The sequence below is a fragment of the Ischnura elegans genome, chromosome 1, assembly GCF_921293095.1.
Source record: "Ischnura elegans chromosome 1, ioIscEleg1.1, whole genome shotgun sequence".
In the NCBI taxonomy this organism is placed as follows: Eukaryota; Metazoa; Arthropoda; class Insecta; order Odonata; family Coenagrionidae; genus Ischnura; species Ischnura elegans.
This window is the reverse complement of record NC_060246.1, coordinates 82,550,099-82,575,990: the sequence shown is the minus strand read 5'-3', so window position 1 is coordinate 82,575,990 and position 25,892 is coordinate 82,550,099. Positions and strand designations below refer to the sequence as shown.

Here is a 25,892-nt window from a genome sequence, read left to right as displayed (position 1 = left end):
TCGTTATTTCCTAGCATTCATTCTTACTTTTTTTCTAAGACAATAGCGCTCTTGCTTCTCCACTACTGGGCACAATAACTGCCCCTAAAGGACCAAGTTCAAAGGCAAGGATTCAAATTCCCAAGAGGAATTAAAAGCCCTTATTTAAATAAATAAAGCATGAAATGTACACAGATTTTACTGTAAGTTGTGTATAATAATATATAACATAGAACAAGGACCACAACTTTCAGATACAATGAGAATATAGTTACACTGAATTTATAATCATTTCCACGTATGTTTGAAATAATGTTTTATGTCTCTAGCAACAAAATGCTTACCCCTTGTTAATTCATTAATTTCACAAATGTACACTTCATTCAAATATAAAATAATATAAAATTTTCATCTGGTTTCTTTCAAATATGAGCTTAACATCTTGATATGAGCATTATAAAATTAAACTTAAAAAGATAAAAACTTGACAGCCGGCTGGCTTGTATATGCATCCTAAACTGTACTCTCTCCAGAATATAGGAGAGGTAGAATGAAAATAAACAATTTGTGGTAACTAAAACACAAAGTAGCGGGCAAAAAATATGAAAAAAAATAAATACACAAATTGTTACATACATACACTCAGGGGCATCAAGAGTGCAGCAAGATGCAAGAGATGGAAGATGGAAAGTTGCACAAAATATTCCATGGAAGCAAATAAGAAAGAGAAGGAAATTTGAAACTTTCGTTTCCAACAAAAATATGGTAATAACTTATAAAACAGGAATATAATTAACACAAAATAACTTGCCACAATATAAAAACAAGCACAAAAATTGTACAGTAAAACAGGAACTACTTTTTACACAATTCTCTCGCTATGTTGGTGCTGAGGATGTAAACAGAAGTTTCAGATCTTCCAACGTAAGTTTATTACTCTGAGGATTCTTAGCTCCAGTTAATACATTTTCTGCCATGGTTAGCTTTTTCTCTTGAAGATCATGTATTTTCTCCTCCACCGTATGCTTGCATATGAACCTGAAAATTTTCAAATCATAAACCCATAAATTTCTCCTAAATAATGTTCCAACCAAAAAATCTCTTAAACCTCTATAATAATGTATACAATAATCACACAAAAATCACTAAGTCATAGTGTGATCTTTACCCACCACAGGCTCACCAGGTGGCCATATGCTAGGGTAAGGTAACTCAATGGGAAACTAATTTATGACTACTCAGCTTGTGCATAAACAGCATACCTATATATGTGCACTTCTTTCTTCTGCCCAACTCGATATATCCTATCACACGCTTGGGCTTCTAGTTGTGGATTCCAGTGTAAGTCAACTAATAAAAGGTGATTGCCTCCTACAAGATTCAAACCTACACCGCCGGCTTTCAAAGAAAGCAACAATACCTGAAAAAATGAAATAATGAACTAGAAAACTTCTAAATGTATGCCCATGATGTTACTCATTACAAAATGATACACAGATACATTTACAACTGTTGGTACTTGTACAGGCATTACAGAGATCTTTAAGATGTCCAACATGCTGATTTATCCAAGATTGTGCCACCTTAAAGTTCATATCACAGATAATGGAAAGAAGAGGACATAACATCTCCAAAAATTCACATAGCAGATAACGGAAACAAAAGCAAATTCAATATATTAAAGTTCAAACCACAATAACATACAAGGAATAGCAAATGTAATCATTGAAAAAAAGCAAATAAAGGAAACAAGAGCTATAACACAATTATCAGTGCCAGTAGAAACATTGTCAGTGGGTGCATTTACTGCTGCCCCTGGGATGTTATATTGCTAGATGTGATGATGAAGCATTTGTTCAAACCGTAAAGTAATAGTAGTATTGTTAAAAAGATTTAGTTGTTTTTATTTGTAATTCTTTCCCTTCCAAACATATCGATGCTATTTAAATTACAACAATTGTCCGGCACAATCATTTCTCAAAATTTTTCAAGAGCCAGGTTAGCCTTCCACTGACACCCATGAATACTCTGTGTGTAGCATTTACAGCACTAAATTCTGTATTTTCAGTATATAAAACTAACAATAAGCACTAAAACATAGCTCTGGACATGCCCTCAGATTTTAAAAAGTCCTGTGTTTGGGAAGAATTACGAAAATATTCTAAATTTTCCATATTTTTTTAAGCCACAAATTTTAGCATTATGTATACCTACGATAAAATATAATTACAAAATCCGTAATGGACTCCAATTCTTAAACTAAATTCTCTGGTCTTACCTTGAGGGACTGGTCACTATCAAACCAAAATAAGATATAATATGAATTCAGAATGATTTTTTTGGTGGTATGGATAACATAAACAGAAATTTAATTATTTTGGCTTTCACAATTCTACACCCCAACATCCTGCAATTTTGCTAAATCTATCACAAAATCAATTGCCAACATTAACAACTGCTTTGGCTAAGTTACTATATCGATACCTCCACTGCAAAAAAGCTCAAAAATCGCCCACCTAGGTAATCATATCTGCTCATCTAGTAGCCCAACAATACGAATCCGCTCAGTTGGCATTGTCCGGAGCATAAACGCTCACCTCCAAGCTTGGAGAAAAGGAGATGAGCAGTTATGCTCCGGACACTGCCAGCTGAGCAGATTCGTATTGTTGGGCTGCTAGATGAGCGACTTTGATTCGGTAGGCGATTGTTGAGCACTTTTGCAGTGGAGGTATCGATATGTACCTAAGTACCTAGTTAACTCATTTTCTTTAGCAACCTCAAACAAGCAACTGCAAAAGAGTAAACAGAAGTGACAGTGAATACAAATTGAGGGGAGAGTAGGGGAGAAAGTAGAAGGGCTGGTTGATGATTGGCATGCAGATAATCCAAAGGTCAGTAAATTGAACATCGGAAAAATATACATTAATATACATTTTATGAAGAATTGTTCAGCCAGTGCAGACCTATGGCAACCAGCAGTTTACCAGGTGTAGAAGTATTATGCCGGAATTTCCCTATAGATGGTGCTCACAATCAGTTAAAAGATCGTAAGATTGCTTCTGCAGTGCCATCTTCTCCCAAGTACCTAACGAAGTTTGTCAACACGCAATAGCCTAAATTCCATAGACTGGCACATTTTTCGATAACCTCACACATGTCGAGTTTTGTGCCCTTCGAACCATGATATGTGGACAACATTGGCTTTCTGCTATCATTTGAAGAAAATTGCTGCAGAATCACATTGAATGTTTCTCGAAGCATACGGTGAACATGCTCTTGGCAAAACTCAGAAAGTTGGAAAATGGGTCCCACATGAACTGAATGAAAGACAGCAAGAAAATCGAAAAACCATAAAGCCATTCTGCTTCATGGTAACACCCCCTCACACACAGAAAAACAGAATATGATCAAGAAATCAAAATCAAGTCAAAGAAATAGGGAAATACTAGCACATACTGCTTATTCTCCAGGCTTGGCTCCGTCTGATTACCATCAGTTCGCATCATTTGGACGATCACTCGCCAAACATTACTTCGATTCAATTGAAAATGTACGAGAATGGCTCAACAACTGGTTCACTTCAAAGGAATAATTGTTTTTTGGCGTGGTATTCATAACCAACCAGAGAGGTGAAAAAAGGATAAAATTCAAAGGAGATTATTTTGAATAAAATATTTTCTTAGTTTTCAAACAACAGACATGCAATTTTTACAAAAAATTCTGGTTTCATACTTCTACACCTGGTATAATAAGCCTCAATTTTTTAAGCTATCCAAGCCCTGCAACACTTTGGTTTTGGTTTCGTCAGAAATAATCAATATGTACTTGACCATCAGTGAATCTAAAAGACTTCAATGTCAATCTATAAACTCAATAATTCCAACATCTAACTGTTCCACACCTCACCTATCATCCCCTTTGCATAAATGTAAAACAGCGAAGTCAAATCAATAAATCTTGCCTTAAATCCAAGCCTATAACCCTCACATGACTCTCAATTACGTGGGCTGAGTCATTTAAAGATTGCTGTTTCTTCCATTCATGCCTACATATTTTATTCAGGATTTCCATTAGCTTTTCCCCGTTCAATGGATCAAAATGGCCTATCACTAAAAATAATTATGCTGGCTTACTAGCACCAGACACATTTACAGCAGGAGAGGATAACCTGCAATTGAATTTAAGAGTGCAAGAACCGAATCATTGCCAAAGATGATGCTTGGGGAAAAATGAAAAACAAATAACGGTTCTTGCACTCAGAGAGAAAAACTTAAGTTTTCAACAATGAATTTATTGGGAACTTATTGTAGAAAATAACAATGCCTGCCAGTAAAGGGGAGGAAGGACTTCATGATTTTGTGGAAACCTCATTTTTACAAAAATCTGTCGTTATCTCGTTCTTGCACTCAGGTATTCAATTTGTAAACAGTAATATGTGGCTAGCACATTTCCTTAGTACAGAATTGAATACATGATTTGAAGAAGAGGAAAAACTTTAAAGGAACATTACATACTAAAAGACATGTAAAACCTGGAAAAATGTGCAACATTCAACTAACCTTTGGTCCCCGAGGATTGTTATTAAAACTTTCTACAATTTCAGTCCTTGTCTTCAGAGGAACAGTACCGTTGAGCACAAAGAATTTTATTCCGTTTCTTTTCAAGTGATCACCAATAAGGTCAAGCACTGATGTCCACTGTGATACCAAAACTGCCTTGTCTGGTTTATCAAAGACATTTTCTTTCAAGCAACTGAACAAAGCATTAATCTGAAAAATTTGAAATACATTAAAAATTGTCCAGAGCTACTATCACAAGTTATTTTACAGGTAAATAAGTTAGCACAGAGTATCGGCAGAATATGCACCTACTTGTCCAGATAAGCCATTCCAAAAATATAATTTACAGAGAATCCTCAGATTAAGTAGACAAAGAATGTCATTTCCAAAACTGCAATTATCATTGAATAAAACTTCCTCTCTCAGTACAATGTTATGTCAATGATCAAAAGGATACTGCCCTATATTAACTTCATTTTGAACAATAAAACATTGAGGATTCTAATTTTTAAAAATTTTAATGCAATAACTCGGAATTAAATAAACAAATGCACTCAAACTTATTTTATGATAAACTTACCTTAGTGCTAGGACGATTGAGCCTAAAAACAGGATTTTTTATAGTGAGAGGATTCTTATCATCATTACTACTTTCATCATCCCCATCATTCTGAATTAAAGAGATATTATTCAACTGGGATATAAGGTCAACATCAAGGCCGCTATCATCCACAATTCCATCAGTTTTATAATCTTCAGCTTCCAACATCTAAAAGAAAATAATATCAAATGAATATAAAATTTTCTTCCCTAGAGATTGTTCACATTAGTCTTACAACCATGAAAAGACTAAAGAACAGACTAATTTTTAATGCCTAAAATATATATGGATTTAATTCATGTGCTACATTGATAAGTATTATTCAGAACTGTTTCTCAGGTAACTTCCACTTCTCACAAATGTTGAGATTACCAAAATTGATTGATAATTCATTTGTTCTACCAGTATATTATTTGTAAATAATTTTTTTATATTAAGTAGCTTAACCCACAGTACATAGTTACCAAAACTTTAAAATGTGGCTGGCCCCAATGATTTTGGGAAATACACAAATATAATTATGACTTTTCCACATGCATTTCAAAGTCTAACACAGAAATACAAGGGAATCCAGTGGCGCTGAAAATCCCATGAACATCACTCACTGGAACATTGACTCAGTATAACTGAGATCCATTGAAAATTGACTCCATTATCATTTAAATAGGAGGAAAATTGGTGGAATTCATCAGGCAGTACATATATGTAAAGATATTTCAACAAATCTTCAGAAATAAATACAATTTTGTAGTAACATTTCATGCATCTCTTAGGTAAGATATTAAAATCACCATTTGCTACCAACGACAGTATGCAAAGAACTCTGAGATAAGAAACAATGGGACAAGTATTTGTGGCAAGAGTCAAAACAAAATACATGAGATTCCAGGAGGTTGCAGTTTCTAATATGAAAAAATTTGCAACTGTGATGGAGGTGGATAGAGTGGGATGAGGAGGATGAACAGTCATTTGTATCCACTATCACGTCAGATATTATTAATAAAATCATTGAGATGATAGATGCATATTCAAATTTTCCTTAGCATTTGATTATTTTTATTATGTTTGTGTCTATGTTTAATATGCAAAGCTGTAGCATGTCAAAAGGTGGTGGTTGATCCTGCAGAAAGGACCAGCTGATAGGTCCTATCCATAATAATGCTGTTAAACTGAAATCATTGCATTAGCCATCAGTAGACCCAAAACAATGTTGTCAGTCATACCGAAAATGAAGACAGTGTTAGCACGCATTGATATCACAATGCCCTACTGAATAAAAACATCCTGAATATTATTTCTCTAGATAAATTTCACAGCTGAAATAAAATGGACAAAGCTCAAGATCACCTCGGCAAACCAACAATTTGATACATGTATTTGAAATGAAGTACATTAATGTCTCATGCCAATGAAGTTCTCTGGTCTATTAATTAACATATTACATACTTGGCTGCAAATACACAAAGAGAACTTCGACTGTGAGAAATTTAATGACATAAATTGCTAAAAATATTATTTTTCTGCTCTAATCACAGCTAGATTATTATTTATATCAGGCTTTCCACCATCAACCAACAAAAGATATAAGTATTATATTGGTAAATGTCTTCATGGGAACACTTACGGACTGTATCAATCCAGGATGGCAACAGATTTGCCGAAGACGTAGTAAAAGAACCAGCAAATGATGAGACTTCACTGTTTTATCATCTGGTATATTCCTCATGGCAACTTTTCCACTTCCAGGTAGAGATGGATTGGACCAAATATCTAAATAATATTTTTTTTTATTATTACACAAAGCGTCTCTTTCACAAAAAGAAAAAAAGTATGCATGTATGTACTTCACGATCAAAAACTTTCACAAAACATTTCAAATACCAATATTCCTTGACTTACCCGAGATACCTGAGGAATATGTACCACTTTGCCCTGATGAGTAAGATATTTGAGAACCAAGTTCACCAGACAGTTTGCTTTCCATCCTAGCTGCGTGTTGATCCATGAACTTTGCAAAGAGATTCCTATGAAAAGAATATAATCCTCATCAGACATTAAACTATGTATTACAAATAGGCTCAATGCTATTCGTTGTTCTCTATCTTTCACTGCTGGTATAGCTCTTCAATTAACATTTTTTCAGTCACCCTCATTGCAACTGGGTGTACTTTAAGTTATAAGTGGAAAAACTAATTAAAAGTCAAATGCATATCCAACTTTCCACAATAAATATAGAATTTTAAATAAATTGAGATGAACAATTCAGACATCAATGTTTTGCATAATTTGCTTACCTAGACAATATAAGAATTTGGTCATACACAGCCTGCTCTTCTGGCTCTAATTCAATCTTTATCTGATGGAGCTGCCTCTCTGGAAGAGAATTGAGACTTCCTGCAGACTGGAGTTGTTCTTTGGTTCTTCGCAACATAAGACTCTTCATTAACATGTTCAACCTCTGAGCTCCAGCAGCTGTTTTATTGTCAACCCACCGCCTCCATGTCTACAAAAAAGGAAGAAATATATTTATGTATTTATTTCCAAATTCTTGGTAAACAGCATACAACAGCCTTTACAATGGGGGCTCCAACAATAACAATGAATATCAAAAAACATTTATCCCCTGAATAGAGATCACTTACCCAGGCAGAACTCAAACCCATGACCTTCCATTTGGCAAGCAATGACTTTACCCCACTGCCACAGAGGCTGGCAATCAGTTAATAAAACTTTATGATTTGGAGCAAGGAAATATTATTGCTGATAACATTCACCCAGAATTACCATTGCATACTTTGCTAGCAAAACTCAGCAGATATTTTCCTGCCTGTCTGCATTTATTTACCTCAGTATTCATGTACAAAACGCAAACTGGAAGAGGAATAATAGGGTAGTTTCCTTCATCAAATAAAACGAAAGGCATCGATTGCGATTCGTTACCCACCATTACTGTATTCATAATATACAAATTATCTCGTTTTAGAAGTACCGGTTTAGACAAATGGCAATGGTCCATTTCTATCCTCATTTGAAAAGGGCCAGATTGGCGCCCATGCGATGCCACTCCACGTGACGTCACAGGGACCTAGTTTCTATACGAGAAGATAGGAGTTATACATCGTCTGAGGTTACCAATGCATGCATGAGGCGGCGCAGAGCTCAGGGAAACATGTCTTAATAATCACTTATTAAAACTGGCTAAGGTCGGAAAGTTTTCTTCATTTGATAAGGTATTAATAATCCTTATTTAAGCCAAGCGCTACCAGCCAGCAGGGTACTCAGCTACCCGCTAGCAGCCTGCGTCGTATCAGCGCTCAACTCGCCTCAAGGTCACCTCACAGGGCGGCAGCGGGAACCAGAAATACGCCACACGGAGAGATTTCCCGGCATTCATACTCACGCGTCTCGTTTTCGCGCGCTTGAAAATATTCACTTTTCATTTTATCGCGAAAAATAGATATCGTCATTTAAAAATCTAAAAGCGTGAAATACGTACTCCAGGAGTAATAATCTTTCGATTTTGGCAATAAAAAAATAATAGGAAACGACCCTATTGTATAAATGTTCTCTCAAACTACAATACAATCCAATAGGAAATGATATTTTACATCATACTCACTCCCCAACTTCTTATTACATAAGAAGATTGATAATCCGGGAATCTGAATTATGGAAGCATAAAAACAATGGAAGGCTTTCGGCGATCTAAGTGGTTTAATTGTTATGTCCGAGCTTGGCTGTCTTCATGCTAATCCCGCAAGAGCTAGCCAACTAATTTGCCATTTTCTTCTTCAAAATATTTCATGAAGTGACTTAGGGCAAGCGCGCACTAGTGCGACCACAACCACGACCTGCGGCACACGACCAGTTTTAGCATTGCAACTAATGGAGCGACGCGCACTAAGCCAAGTGCGACTCGTTGGTCGGACCAGAGTCGTCCAACCAAAATTTTTGAATTTGGTCGTCCCCGACTCAGTGGTCGTTGCAGCCAGAAATCACACACATTCTTATGGCGCACCGCCCACTGACTCCGACTTCACTCCGACCCGACCATACAAACTGAGCAAGTGGATGGTGAAAGTGTTTTGCTTTCGTGGGTGTGGTCGTGCTCTGGTCGGAAGGTGCGCGACAAAGATCTGTCGTGGTCGCGCTAGTGCGCGCCTGCCCTTAAGAAACCTAGATATGGTGATTTCACACAACAGAAGTCACAGCATCAACATACAATGTCTATTCCTCAAACTTTCCTGACTCATTAAAAGAGGAATGGAGGTGGGTTGAAGTTCACATTGTGCCCACGAAATACCCAAAATTACCTAAAATCTATTCGAGAACATCTGCAGTTTTGTGAAAAATATGTAGCATATGAATGACAACTTTTCTTTCTTTCTTGATATAAAATTGCCTACTTTTTCATTTGATGAGCTCCAACTGTCATGAAGAGGAATTCAACCAGCATCTTTTATCTACATGCACTCATTTTGCAGCAGTTAGAATCAATATACTGCTTCAAACACATTTCTTCAGATAGTTTTCTCAGGTGAAAGCACCCACTTCTAATCAAAGGTTCATCTTTTTTTAAATCCACAAGTGAAAAAGCCTGTAGCTTCAAGTGCAGGAGCCTTGCAGTAGTTTTATATATGATACGGCAATATCTTTTCACAAATAAATGTTCTCAAAATATTTTTCAATCCTTCCTAATGACCCTTAGTTGAAACCTGAGATTGAGATAAGTTCCAAGAGAGGAGTGAAAGACCACCCTGCATTACATTCCCTAGTTGGCTGTTAGGCGGGCAATCCAAGCCCCAGAACCCACAGCCTCAGGGGCCTCTCTGAATATGAGTCTTGCGAACTAGTTGATGATTGTTTATTAAGTTAATACCCAGTAGTATTTCCAAAATACTCACATTCTACACACTTATAAGATGTTAGGACTACTAATACTAAATTTAAGAGTTGAATACATAAGTAGTTTACAAGAGATTACATTCACGCGGAGGATTTGATACTAATTAACGATAATTTATGCTAATAGTCATGAAAATTAAATATATTTGCAACAGCTGCGCATTGAAAAATATGGAAAGGCAAAATATTGATATTCTAGCCACATTGTAAAAATTTTGTGCCATTTTCCTTGCAATTACAGGTGGCCCAAGATTACTTTCACAATTTACCTACCTTCATTTCTTAAATCATAAATGTAATGAATGTAATTGGGCTTTTCTCATTACTTGGCCACTAACTCAATAATGCATCATTTCCGCTGCCAATGCATGTACTGCAAAAAAAGTATACTCCACATTGCAGTGTTGCCTGCATTTAAGTAATTAATCTATTCACCAGAAATGTTGTTAATCCAGAATGCATCTGGTCCCACACATACCAGATCATCGATGTTCTACTATACTTGGTGCGAAGGCATTACCGCGGTGCGCTGGTAATGTAGGCTGCATTTTCCAGGTTTCACCGCATCATGGTTGTGTTGGAGACAACAGTTTCTCCTGCATTCCAGCAGGTGTCTTCAGGTCAAAGGGCTTATGCTGTGTTTCGGCCGCCGTTATATAGGCAGCCCAGTGGTGTATGTTCTCCCTGATTGGTCGCCTTGTGGCCAATAGCATAGGGGTATGGAGCGAAGAGGCTCTTCCACGTACTATGGAGTTGGGAGCTATCTTCTCAATTGAAATTATGAGGATGTTTAGATATTTCAATAGTCTCTCGGGTGATCCTCGGAAAATATCGGGATTCTCTGGCGATGACTTTTGTCTATTCTACTATACTTATTTATGTATTATATATTGCTACAACTAGTCGTCAAGAAAATATGTCATAGTAGATGATTTACAGTGAAATGAGAGATTTTCAGCTAAAAATGTGATCTGCAGGAAAATATGAACCATAAAAAAACAATGACTGAAAGAATAATAAACTTTAAATGTTCCACGATCCAGTGAAAAAAAATTATAGCCTTATAGGAAAGTACTTTTAAAAAGTAAAAAAATGAAACTAGCACAGACAACAATGCTTGGCTTGTGAACCACTATTGGAGAGGCCATGAGGGCTAGTTACAACAAATTAAATGGCCCATAAACCTTCCCCTTGAAAAGCTTCAAACACTTTTCAACTTTCATGGTGATCAGATGAAAGTTGTGGTAATGTATGAAGGGCTAACAGATAAGCATACATACACATACAGATACAAAGATGGATGAATATATGACCATGAAACTCTTTTTAGCACTAGAGGGATTAAAGGAAACTGTGACCCCATTTTAACAGTTACAGTAAACTCATTTAGTAAAAATTTACCAACCAGAAATTTATCAAATGGAGAACACTGCAGGAAGACAATTAAGGCAAATAAATCCAATTCCTTGTTGTGAATTGGTGTTCCAGTGAGGGCCCATCTGTATTTCCCTTTAAGGCAGCAAACAGCTTGAGATGTTTTACTTTTGTGATTTCTCACAACATGAGCTTCATCTAAAATGATTCTTGTCCAGTCCAAGGTATGTAATGGGCCATCTTCTGCCTGAAAATATTTAACAACATTTATTAAATCATTAATACATCTTGGAAGTAAGAGTAAGCCAAATGAACTCCTGTACAAATAATTAAGTATCAAAATAGTGCTTGAAAGCCCAGGTAGGAAAAAAATACATACATATATAAATACAGCAGACTACCGACTATCCGGCTGTGGTTTATCTGTATTGCGGCTTATCCATGCATGAGTTTTACGCTTCTTCGATGTTTTCCATGATCTTAATAAAAAAATTAATCGCACGCAAAAGCACCAGGATATTTGCATTTCATTCCAAGGCTACACTGGCTTATTATTTCCATTAGAATACTCTTTGTAAAAGGGTATTATTTTATCTACCATTTGGCAAGGAATGTTTCAAGTTTACTTGAACGTCTGCTCTAACATGCAGACAACGATCAGCGGCGGGAAAAAAACTCTTGGATTCATTTTAGAAGATTCTTCAATGATTTTTACCAATCGCAAATTAAGGAAAATGTTATCTACGATTTGTTAATGTATATTTCATATCGCAAACATGGAATTATTACCGTGGCCTCATATTCAGTTGAATACAGCCCGAAGGAACAGGAGATTTCGTCGCAAAGAGGAACAAGTGATTTTCTTTCTAAACACAGTTAGGTACAGATATTTATAAAATAGATACATATTTATACTAAAACTTGGTGGCCAAGGGATACGAGAGATTCTCTGTTCTCTGTTGACATTGAGTGAAAAATCAAATGCACTACAAAATATCTAATTGATTCCGTTTGTTTTCTTTGCCTAATTTCTGTTGCTAACTCTGTTAAGAAAAAGAAATCACTTGTACCTCTTGACTTTTAACACCCTTAATTGTAAACTTAGGACATAATGAGGTTTTCATTATTCCAGAAAAATACTCTCCATTTCCACTCATTAAGTACAATTTTTCCCTTATTGAAACCAGACAGATATTTTAACCAGAACTTTTTGTGGGTTTACAAGTCAAAGGTGAAACTTAACTGCAGCTATTGAATCCACAAAATAAGGATTTAAAGTGATATACCTGCAGATAAATATACTCGTCCCCATAAAACAACTGCACAATAGATAGTCTTTCTTCAACTCTGCCTTCAATTATGCTCATAACAAAATTGAGTGCAGTTACCTATTAAAAAGCCACACGACCAAAATAAAATTTAACAGCTTACACATATATTACTATTAATTACCTTTGATGAGGCCTTCTTCTGGATACTTGCACACTCTCTCATTACAATGCCATAGGTTGTGATAACAATGTCATGCCTTCTCATGCTATAATTCAATACAAAAAAATCTATTAGATAAAAAATTACAGAAAAGGATCTGTTACAGAGCATAATTTATAAATAAGTTACTAAATTTCTGAACAAATTAAACTGAATATTGTCCATAAACATTGGAAATTATACAAAAATTGCTCATTAAAATTATGTATCTTAAAACAAATTCAAATCCTAACTCAGTGTCCTGCCATCCCTCAATGTTCCACTGAAGGATTTTGGGAAATTCATTTTGCCCATTTTGACACGGAAATGTACGGGGTGATCAAACACACTCTCAAGTCTAAGGCACCGAAAATATAACTAGAGGCAAATTACCTTTTAATGCCAGAACGGTCAGTTCCATGATGAATACAAACAGACAATGAAGACTGCTTACATCTACGGTCAACTTCATTTTTCCACTGACCCAAGAGACTTGTTGGACAAACAATGAGAGTACCTCCTCTCAAGTTTCCATCATTATCTGGTAGAAAAAAAATTGAAAACAATATCCAAAATAAACTTTGCTTCATAAACTATATTTATTGAACAAATAATATCATTTGTAAGCAAATGCAAGGTAATTTTGTCAAAAAAAACTAGGCATTTTATCTTGATATCAAGCACAAATTTGTTTTTAAATTGTCCAAATAAATCAATACATAACCACTTAGTACTTAAAAGACTGATAGAATATTTAATACACCCAAGTCTTAAATATGAAGTCAATTTAATCCCATCCACCTCTCTTTGGACAAGTAGTATTACAAAGGCCATCCCAAAGCAAATCAATGAATTGATGAAAACAAAACTAATGCAGAAACATCAGAGTTATGAATGAAATTGATGCTGAAATCTTAAATTAAAAAATTTCAGGCTGCTGTTAGTTTCACAATAACTACATACATGAAAAAATTAAATAAACGTAAATTCTTTTTCAATTTTCATACACGAAGAGTCTTCTTAAAGAATGCTCTCATCTCACGTCAAAAGGGTAAGATAATTAAACAATCAAAAACAGTAACAAATAAAAACTCACCCTCAATTTTGCCATCCCTCAAAAGCTCTTTGTGCTTTAGAATTAGTGATATCATGGAAAGAGTTTTTCCAAGTCCCATATCATCAGCTGGAAAGAAGCATGACATGATCAATTACTTATTTGTTTGGCACATTCTTAAAACTTAAAAATGAACCATTTATTACTTTTAAAACATTCATCAGTTAATAGTGATAAAAAAATACACCAAAAAATTACACAAATTAGCATCAGCAAGAATTACATGGTCTGATTCTGAAAAAGGATAGGTTCTACTTTCCATTCCACAGCCTGGACTTTAAGAGATAGTATTCATTGGTGAAAATACATGATAATTGAAAATGAAGCAGGAGAAATAAACAATTAAGTCACTGATGGGTATTTGCAGTTAGGGATGTTAATGGGATTCTCTGCTCCTCTTGGAGTGAGAGAGAACCATGAGACGAAAAATAATGAGGGCCCCAGCAGTGGCGTAGCCAGGATTTTTAAATGGGGAGGGTTCACCTGAGATTTCGGGCCCTTTCGGGGTGCATGGAAAACACCTAGGACAAATGATGCCTCCCCAAAACATTTTGAGATTTTTGATGTTGAAAACATGATTTTAAGGACTCAACCACAGTATATTGTACGAGTATTTCTTAAAAGTTATTTATTGAGGCCATCTTACTCGTTTTTGGCACGTCTTTTAACCCCTCAAGCATGGCGGGCATTTAATTAAATCCCATCTCAGCGGCTGGATGAGATTTAAATGACTTCGTCTTTTTGGCATACTATCATTCAATAATTTATATCTTTCATAATATACGATCAATATCGTTGAAATTTTTTGTACACTTGCGTAATATACTGTGCTGCTATATAATAATTTTTCGAGCGATTTGAAAAAATATTTATTGTTTAATGTATCTCCTTCAATGAACTAATGAATAAATTTTCAATTATGAAAGATTTTAATTTGGTTTCGAATAAGATACGAAATCTCTAACATTCCATACCTTTAAAAAATACAATTACATGACGTAATTTAGTTATTTGGGGTTGAAAATTTCATAACAGATTGGATACTTTCGGTAGGATTACTTGTTTCGCCTACTTGAAAATTTACCACTCCGCCCTCATCTCTGACTTTGTTCCATTATTACCGTATCATTTCATAAAGGTAATCACGTGCTAATGTTTCAAACGCCAATATGTGAACATTCAAATGATTTACCTTAGAAAATCTGCTTTGTGTGACATGATTTGAAGCAATCCAAACATAATCCCACTGCGCATTTTCACACCAGTACACGCAGTCTCTTCATTTCCCATATTAGGCACAAGCTGCAAACCTCCTTTGAGACTTTGATTTCTTCCCAGCTGCAGGAATTGTCTTTAGGAAATGTATTTCTGTGAGTCTTGGTACTAAATTGTGTCATGAGTGACGGCCATGTCCAAACAGTTCGTATGACGTTGGATATTTCAAAAATATTACCTCGAGCAATGGCACGCGAAATGATAAGTCAAATTTTTATACATGTTTTTTTCTATGAATAACATATGATTTTATGACTGCCGCATTCAACAGTCTCCTAAATAACTTCATAAACCACTTGTAATAGCGTTTTCTTTCCATTAGGTATGAATGCAATTACAGGTCCTTGAAATTCACCCCACCAATGAATAACCTAACACACAAACAGCCTTCCGAGTCTCTTTTTTGCCTTTCAATACTATTCCCATTTTGTAGGATCCCCAATTATAAAAAAATACCGCGTATAGAAAGTACACCCGATGAGAATTTCAATACACTGCCTGAAAGAACACCACACAGCATGAATGACTCTAGTGGACTGAAGCTCGTGGTTTAGAAGCTCCCTCAAGAGACGAGAATGTATCTCGAAGGGGTCCTGGTATATGCTGACTGTTTAGATGGAATCTTATCTTCGTTGATTACTGTCCAGAAAAAAAATTTAAAAAATAAATGCAGAGCGAAGCACATGGCCCCTTCGCTTAGGACGCTAAGGACTAACGAGGCGGACCAAACACACTTGGGGCTCGAGGTGACGACAAACAAGGAAAAGACGGAGAAGGCATTGAGCTTAGAAGATACCGTATCTCAAGCTAAAGTAGCTGACCCTTCTTGACGACTCTCAAGCAGAATAGGTGGAAGTTTTCATGATAGAACAGTTGAAGGAAGGCGTTGAGTTTTTGGACCGAAGTCGTCAATGCGCTCGTTTAAAATGGAGTTTTATCGAAGGATTTAAATAAAATCTTGAAGGCATAAAGCCGTTATGAATATTTTATTGGAGAGGAAAAGAGAGAAATGACCATTTAGACTAAAAATGATTAAGCACATGATTTTCCCATAACAAATGCTTTTCATGGCTTGTAAGCTGAATTAGCATGCCAATCACACAAAAGTATATGTACCAAATTATTCTAAATTTATAATGTTTACCAATAATTGGCACTATATATTGAAATCAAGAAAACTGAAAATAGAGATGAATTGACGTCAGATGGCATGATTGCACATTTCATAAATTCCTGAGAGCTCCTTGTTTATTGTTTCCAAGAGTAGCAGACGGAGTGACTATGCCACATGCTCATGGAATTACATCCTGCTACGACTGACTCCCATGAAACTTTGCGATGCGACTGCTTGGCAATGTGTCTAGAATATCTTTTCTACCATCGCACCGCAATTTGACCCATCTTACCAATCCCAGACGATCCCAGGTCAGTGGAAATGTGCTACACTAAGTGCAACACCAAGCCTCGGACGCTTGGTTTTCAGAAAAGAGCACTGATAACTGCTTTGAAATATTTTATTAAAAATTATACACATACATGCAATTTTAGACACAGTCTTATTCCTATGTAAAAAAGCACCAATAAAAAGGAAAGTGGTCAGGTAAGGTGAATGTGGGAATAGAGGGGCTTCATCCTTCATCTACCGATATTAAGACTGGTCAATATAGCAAGTGATTTTCCGGGTAGTACTTGCTTAACTGAGCTTCCTTAGTATAAGTTTGGATTATAATCTTAAAAGACTTTTGTAGGAAGAGGTAATGAAGATATTGAGGGGGGTTAGGTCGAAAGGGCTTGGAATCACTGGAAGACAGAGGACAGAACTTGAGGAGAGCATTATGCACTTAACTAGGTACATTCTGGCATGCATGGGGATTCAAGAAGACTTTCCATTACAGATTTCAGCAAAATTGTAAAACATACATCGGAAGGAGGTGGGGGCTGATTTGGGGGATGAGATAGGACTAGAGATGTTTGAATAGTATCCACGAATATTCGAATACCTCGAATACTTGAAAGTATTCAATATTCGAGATCTCGAATAGTTACGCTCAAAGTACGATCTCAAATACCTTGAATACTTTGAATTTCACGCCATACACTGTCGCACGCATGTCGTTGGCAGTTGGCTTGGAAAAACGTAGAGGACTCTAGTCGTTTAGTGCATGCAGCACCATTTTAGGCAAGTTGACAAACTACATCAAATTCGCGGATTAGAGTGGTGAGAAGATATCGTTCGATGTGGGGAACCGCAAATGATTGGGGGGAAAAATACGATAATCCCCGGTTTCCCCCACAAAACCCCTCAAAGAAATTTAAAATGACAGGAAAAAATATCGACTAATGGGGTACCTTCCATTACGCATTGAGCTACTGCTCCCGCACCGTTCCACTCATCGGAAAGATCATCACAAATTCGAAGACTGAAAGGAAGCAGGCTTCCCCTGACATCAGTTTTGTTTCTTTATGCCAAACGATGGCTCTGCAATGACGAATCAAATTGATAAAGGATCGAAATTTTCATTAAAATAATGAAAAAATAAACCAACATTCAAAAAATTATTTTCACCAATTCTCATTCTATGCTCATGCAGGATGAACCCACAAGATGGAACTTCCTTTTTCAAATGATGAGGAGTCTTCCGGTACAGAAGCAAGCAATAACATTAGCTGCCTCTAACCTGAGTTTAATGTAGACATAACTCCACCACAGTGCGATGCTATCAAGCAATTGATTGATGTTATGGATGTTTTCAAAGGAGCAACATTTCTTGCTAGTGGAAGTGCAGTCACAGTTCCTTAAGTTATCCCCCTTGTGAATAGCATTATTAATTTCCTAGAAACTAAGAAGTTTTCGCATAGTCATCTACAAGGTTTCGTCAATGATTTGCTGTTTTCCAGTATAGGTTGGTATGAATTTCTGGAAAAAGAACAATTATTCACTTTTGCCTCAATTCTTGATGTACCATTCAAAATCAGTGATTTCCAAGATTCAAATAAATTTGAGGTGATAAAAAATCAGTTGGCTTTCGAGATGATAAGTCTGTCTAAACAAAGTCTCTCAACAAAAACAGATACCTTAGGAAAAGTGCAACCAAAAATAGCTGATGTAAAGCAGCAACAATCAATGTGGGGAATTTATTCAAAATAAAAAAGTTCATTTTAAAAATGTATTTGATACATGCCTTTTTATTTATACATTCATCAAGTGAAGTAGAAGAATAAACGTACGTTTAATATGCTTTGTGCAATTATAGAACTTGAGGTATTCGAATATTCGAGCAATGATTTAATATTCGAATTCGATATTAGAGTTAAAGAAATCTGCTATAGGGTGGTTTCCTATTATTTTTTTATTGCTTTAATCGAAAGATTATTACTCCTGGAGTACGTATTTCACACTTTTAGATTTTTAAATGACAACATCTATTTTTTGCGATTAAATGAAAAGTGAAAATTTTCAAGCACGTGAAAGCGCGACGCTTAAGTATGAATGCCGGGAAATATCTCCGTACGTCGTATTTCTGGTTCCCCCTCCCGCACGGTGAGGTGACCTTGAGGCAAGGCTTAGCGCTGATACGTCGCAGGATGCTAGCGGATAGCTGAGTACCTTGCTGGATGGTAGCGCTTGGCTTAAAAAAGGTTTATTAATACCTTATCAAACGAAGAAAACTTTCCGAACTTAGCCAGTTTTAATAGGTGATTATTAAGACATGTTTCCCTGAGCTCTGTGCCTCATGCATGCATTGGTAACCTCAGACAATGTATAACTCCTATCCTCTCGAGTAGAAACTAGGTCCCTGTGACGTCATGCGGAGTGGAATCGCATGGGCGCCAATCTGGCCTTTTTCAAATGAGGATAAAATTTGACCCTTGCCATTCGTCTAAACCGGTATTTCAAAAACCAAATAATTTGTGTATTATGAATACACTAATGGCGGGTAACGAATCGCAATCAATGCCTTTCGTTTTCTTTGATGAAGGAAACTACCCTATTAGTCCCATCTCTAGATAGGACTGTCCTCCATTGAGAAAAGATGTTTCAGTGGGTATGGAGGTGAAAAGAGAAGGTAAGGAGGAAAGAAAGGTAAAGGAATTAGGTGTGCGAAAGTAGAGAGAGTCAGTGAGAAGAGGAAACTTATATATATAATACCGAGGAGACAGGTTATTAGCATTAAGGTAGTCACTTATAAATCAAACTGAAATTCCCTGACCCATCTAGACTTTCAGGATTCTTTAAACAAACTTCCAGACTGTTCGATTCTACATATTTCACTATACTCTCATCTTTACACAAATTTTAGACAATGGTAAGAGAAAATAATAAGAAGGGAGGGGATGCTAAAAACCAAGTTAGAGGGAAGAATTTTTAGCAAGAAGGAAACAGAGAGGAAGATGATAGAATTAAATTATATAATGAAATGTATTGAGTCTTGATGGGGCTTGAAGATTAATTAGGGAAGGGGAGAGGCTGTGGTGAATTGCAAAATGCTTCATGTAAATTCACCATTAAACATTAGAATAAATTCAATAATATGTAATGAGCAGAACACCAATATGAATCAATCATGAAAAAATAAAAAATAAATTATTCAAGAACGTTAACACTATACAGAAATTGAATATCATTTATAAATACTTAAAAATAAATACACAATAAGTAGACTGATAGATATCACTACTATGTATATGTTACATACCAAGAATGCCACCCGTTGGGACCTGTTGCTCCCTCCAAAGCATCCATGCTAATCCATGTCTTTGATGAGGCATGAGGGGGATTTTGAGACCCTCTGGATCATCTGCCTTCACATCTTCCCCAGGGCAGGTCTTCAAAGAGTCATGCAAATTTTTTAGAGAATCCATTGTCACACTATCCATTCCTCGGATCATGGCAAAAGTATGAGACCCACCAGAATTACTCGAGGCCTTGTTTTGAGAATTCATATCTGAAAAAAAATGAAATTCAATGGAAGATGGGAAAAAATTACTCTTAAATTACCTCTGCTTAAATATATGCTCAGTGTTTAACCTATATTTCATTCACTGCTAACAATCATTATAAAATCTCAAGGTAGCAACTCATAAATAACCCTGCAATTCCCTGACTTTTCAAGACTTTCTAAATTATATTCACAATTTTTCAGATTGTTCAAAATAACATCTTTTACAGAATATTAATCTTTAAAGGATTTAGAAATAAGATCCATACAATATCACAGATCCATGAGATACAGTAGTTAATGTCATACTCTTATAAGATTATTTGCGAGTATTTATTTATCAACCTAAAAACAAATTAAAATAATCATGATGAAGTCATACAGTAGTTGTATGATAAATCACTACATCTCTTCAGCAGAAAATAAATGCATGCAAATCACTCCTGAAAACACCTTTTTCTGTCAGAAATTCACAAGTATTTCCTTGGATTCATACCTTTGGATTTTAAAACTTTCGGCTGAACAACATGCTCCACGATAACACTTGAATCGCTGTCATCTCCTGAAGAGTTATTCAAGGCTCTTGGCTCATCATCATCAGGCATATTGTTGTACTCCTGCCGCAATTGCCTCAATTCTCTATCTAAATTTGATACAGCTAGTTGAAGTCTCACTCCTCTGTCAGGCAATGTTGACAAGTCAACACTTTTTAAAACATCCTGAAATGAATATTTTTATGATAAGGAAATGAAAACAAACAAAAGAGGTCAAGATCACAAAAATAATAAATATATCCCAAAAGTATACCTATAAAAGCTTATATGTACCATCATTTTCAAGGAGAAACGAGGAGACATAAACTTTAGCATGGCATTATCCGCATTAAATGAAACAACTTTGTACTTTCCACACAGCTTTATAATTACCAGTATCGATTACAATGACTTCATTTTCACTTCAGCATCATTTTCAAGACTTCTATCTAGGCTCCCCCTTGAAAATGATAGTAGGAGCCTAGAGAGAAATCTTGAAAATGATGCTTAACACGTTGCGTACAAATGGCGAGAATTCTCGTCATTTTTTTTTCGCGAGCATTCCGGACGGATGACGTAGATTCTCATCATTTAGGTGCATCTACTATAACAATTTAAAAGCATTATATGTATAGATTTTTTGGTGTACATTTTCAGTTGCCGTTCGTTACTTGTTATGAATGGACATATCATTATGCTGATTAGATAAAGTTATATTTTAAACATTAGCTTTTTAACCATGTTTAAACCAAAGGCAGTTCGCCCAAATTGGCACATATTTTCAACCTCAACTCCTATACCCAGGTACGTCGTCCCTCTATATTTAACGGCGCAATACGCTAACCACAGCAATAGATAAGGCTACTTAGAAAGCTGTGAGGAAAGTACAAAGTTATTCCATTTATCATATTTAACTTATGGAAATTCCACAAAGTTTCACCTTCATACACTACTTTAATGGCATTTTTCTATTAGGAACAAATATACTTTAAAAGAAAAAAAAAGATAATAATTATTAATATCAACATTTTGGGAGATATTAATATCATCATTCCACACCATCTCAGCTCATTAAAGATACCCTCTCTCATTTATTTAAAAATGGGCATATTTTTAGCTATGAAAATAAATCCATTTGCAGAATTTTGTAACAGCTTATTTTGACATTAAAGGACACCAAAGTTTAAAAATTTTGGAGAATTTTTGAGCACGTCTATCTATACATTTATTATATCAATAAATATATCTGTAATTTACATAATTACAGCTTTTAAAATGCATTATTGGAAAGAGAATAAAGAAAGATTTAAACTTATATTTTTCAGAATTTCAGAACTAAGTATCGATAATGGGATAGGAAGTTACCACAGTCAGCAAAATTGATCAATTTCAATAGAAAATACTGGCCTAATGTTTAACAGAGCTGAAACTTGGACAGTGTCATTAGGGTGAGATGCCAGCAGGGTAAGTGAAGTTTTTGGGATCAATATTGCATAAAAGCAGAGAACTTAACACATTAAGAACTGCCAACATGGGGGAGCATGGAAGTCCATACCCTGCCCACCACCCATCCAGGTATAGTATGCTCATTAATAATCCCCATTAATAAAATGATGTTAATAAAAAAAATAATAATAAAATTTACTCCTCCCCACAAAAAATATTCTCCCTGACAAAACTGTGTCATACATTCCCCTTTAAAGGAAAAATCAAATATGGTTACTGGGTATCAGATGAAAAGTAGCATACAATTTTATTAGACATCCCGCATCATCGTTAGGAGTGGGAGGTAGGTAGGGGGACAGGGGAGGAGTGTACAGGTCCCACCCAATATTTGGGGTCAAATGTTTACACCCCCTTCAAAATTAAACATTGAAACAATATCTTTATATCAATAAATGACCTGGTAATTTATTCAGACCTAATTTCACCTTTAATGCATAAAAAAAGTGTTTTGAGAATTAAATTTTTAAAGATAGTAAGTGTAAGTTACTGTAATAGAAGTTAATGTATGTTTGCGTGAATGACTTTTGGTGGACCAGAACCGAACATGTATGAATGCGTGAACCTAATTAGAACAGGTTCTATTTTCTGTGCATGCATTCGCACAAGTTGGGTGGTTACATGGTGCATTTTGGCATTCATTCTCGCATTCATACATTTAGACATTAATCCATACGTGTTAATGTATCGTGTAACCAGGCCTTAACACTATATTCTATTTTAAGACTGTATGTTGTGCTAACATTTAGTAAATGTATTTTATCAATAATTTCTCATTTAAGCAGTTATATAACTTCATTAAGTTATTAAATGTGCAGGAGCCAAAGACCTAATAAATCATATAATGGTGCAGCATATCTGACAAAATGGCTCATGAATTCACCACGAAACACACATTTGGATTTAAATTAATATTTTCTAAAAAATATCAATAAATTCAGAAGAAATGAACACTTATTTTACGTAGGTAATGAAAAAGTTGAGGGTACCCAAAGGAATAATTTTTAATTATGACACCAGTACTCTCAATCTGAAACCAAATATAGAGTACTCATAAGTAATGCGAGCTCCTGGGTCACAACCCTCCACCCTACTATCCCCACAGAGCAGCTACATATATTCTCGGTAACTGATGTCTCTAACTTCGCTGACTTCATTTTCTATTAGTGCATAGAACCAAGCACATTTACACTTGGTATCATTAAAAGAAACTATAATAAATTCATGAATCAGATAGTACAAACTATTTTGTTTGTATCATGAAAATCATGATGATGAATTCCATTCACTGCATACCCAGTATTATTCCACACCCCCACAATCTATTCTCAAACATAACTAAATGATACTTTGAAAGAGGGAATGATTCAAATAATTACAAAGCCGTCTTTAATATAATGGTGAGAGGTTAGCTCAATATGTACATACCTATCAATGTTAGACATGTAGGCCAACTTTATCTTTTAGCATTCTTCATCATATTATTTTTCAAATTAGAAAAGAAATTAAATACATTACCCTTTTCATCCTGATTTCATCAGAGAGTTCTGATATCTTCACCAAACACTGCTGTTTTTCTGTTAGGCGAGGACTTTCTTCCTTCAGAGATACATACGAAGAATCATTACTTCTTCGGACTTTATCCACGTTACCACGTTCATGCGGATGATGGGCACTTCTGTCCATATTTTGCACACTGCTACGGCTGAGTTCTAACCCGTCTTCGGAAATTCCTGACGAATTGGATACTGTACTGTCTTTACTAGACCTGAATTCCCGATTAGACCGATTTTGGGCAATGGTTTCGCTTTCTCTCTGATGGTGCAAGGAAGTACTCGACACTAGCTTAGATGCGGTAGTCATTGAAACTTGGCGACGTTCCACTGAAGTTTCCAATGGTTCTTCTTTTATTTTGGATGAAATAATTGAGATTGAATCATCGGCAGCACCGCAAAAATATGACATATCACCAATGTCACTGGCATCCGGGAAGGAATCCAAACTCTTGAACGAACTGGCCCCACCAATTGACGGAGAACTTTCGACTGGACCAAAAGATTCATTCGCCATGGACACATCTTGAGGTGCACACTCATCTTCCGAATCAGGTACATAACAATCACTGGCATCAGAAACACGATTTCGTGTTGAGGTGGCTGCGAGCGTTTTTGTAGTCATTTCTGTCGACTTTCGTTTAACACTCAGACTAGTATCAATAATGTCAACTGATGATGCACTCTCCGATAGATGACTGGTGCTAGGTAACGATAAAAAAGAACTTTCTATAACATGCCGATCTGTATCGTAACCGCCTCTTTTATCTACTTCCTCATCGGAATCAATGATAATAATTGAATCCCCATCTCTCGCATCGTTATAGTGCAAGGAATCGTCTAACATAATGATATCATCCCCGTACATATTCAAGGAAAGAGGATGACCAAAACTCGATCAAAACACATACACGACCACTGGCTATCCGTTTTCATCAACTTTCAAACTACACAGATTTACCAACATTACGGAGTAATGATTAAAATTCAGTGCTACCACTCTTGGATAATTCTATGAAAAGTTTTAGGTAATAAAATCAATTAAAGCATGGAAGAAAATTTTCATGATATTTTAGGAAGGTTTTCATAATATTTAAAATTAATGGCTTACAAAAAAGGCGTATATATTCACGATAATGAGTCGCAACGAAAGTTTTGCTGGAGATGACGGCGGGAATTTGAATAGTTTATGAACCTGACTTTGAAAGATATCTCCTGCTAATTTTAATACGTAAGCGTCAGTATTGCTTTCATTTATTCATAGTATTTATTCATTATCCAAGTTTTGTTAATGCATTGATATCTTCAGAAAAATGTACCAATGTGACCATAGTGGCGCACAGTGGTCGCTCTCCAACTAGAGGTAGCTCATGTCTGGATAACATCATAACAAACATAAAAGAAAGTGACTATATAGTCGGAATTGATGATCCATTAATCTCGGATCATAAGCTACTATGGGTTAAAATCAAAGATATGGATTTTGTTAACGCAGTACCAAATAAATTCATAAAATCTAGACCAATATCAGAGGAAGGCATTAAAGATTTCAGGATTATATTGATGGATGTTGATTGGGAGAACATATTTAAATTTAATGATATTGATACTGATTTTCAAATGTTTTTTTATGAAATAATTGTTATTTTTAATCACTGCTTTCCTGAAAAATGTAGAATAGTTAAACCTCACAAAAAGAAGAATAGCTTCTCTAAGAATTTACTTGATATGAGGAAACAACTTTTGACACTGCACAAAGAATATACAAAGAAAAAGACACTGGACTCAAAATCTAAGGGTGCGATTCATAGACGGCACTTTAGGCTAAAGTATACTTTAGCCGGGCTAAAGTCTGCTTTTTCCGTTTCATAAACGCCACTTTAGAGGAAAAATGGCCGAATCGTCACTTTACCGTAAAGTGCCCAACCGGAGCTCACTTTAGGGCTAAAGTGTCCTTTACGGATGAATAAATATGGCTGCACCGGCTGTTATTGAAGTTGAAATATGAAGATATTTGGGTTACGGAAATGAATATGAACTAATTTTTTGGTGAGAACACAGCAGCAAACTGGCGCGTTTCAAGAAA

At 35.7% G+C, this 25,892-nt stretch overlaps 1 protein-coding gene across 1 annotated transcript; it reads right to left on the bottom strand.

Annotated features, from left to right (window-relative positions):
* Nucleotides 1-162: 162 nt before the first annotated feature.
* On the bottom strand, nt 163-24,761 carry LOC124164718 (transcription termination factor 2-like). Its single transcript, XM_046542023.1, has 14 exons — nt 23,772-24,761; nt 20,714-20,936; nt 19,975-20,223; nt 13,985-14,071; nt 13,282-13,429; nt 12,871-12,955; nt 11,450-11,665; nt 7,434-7,642; nt 7,039-7,163; nt 6,764-6,909; nt 5,119-5,307; nt 4,539-4,748; nt 1,242-1,399; nt 163-1,017 (listed from the first exon to the last, which is right to left on the bottom strand). The coding sequence occupies exons 1-14, from the start codon at nt 24,672-24,674 to the stop codon at nt 858-860; spliced, it is 3,108 nt and encodes a 1,035-aa protein (XP_046397979.1). The 5' UTR covers nt 24,675-24,761; the 3' UTR covers nt 163-857.
* Nucleotides 24,762-25,892: the final 1,131 nt, after the last annotated feature.

Excerpts from the sequence above, each read along its gene's own strand:
- LOC124164718 (XM_046542023.1), bottom strand. The coding sequence starts at position 24,674 with ATGTACGGGGATGATATCATTATGTTAGACGATTCCTTGCACTATAAC. Across the intron at positions 20,224-20,713 it reads GAAAGTTTTAAAATCCAAAG|ATATGAATTCTCAAAACAAG; the intron begins GTATGAATCCAA and ends ATTTTTTTTCAG. Across the intron at positions 13,430-13,984 it reads GAGGGATGGCAAAATTGAGG|ATAATGATGGAAACTTGAGA; the intron begins GTGAGTTTTTAT and ends TTTTTCTACCAG.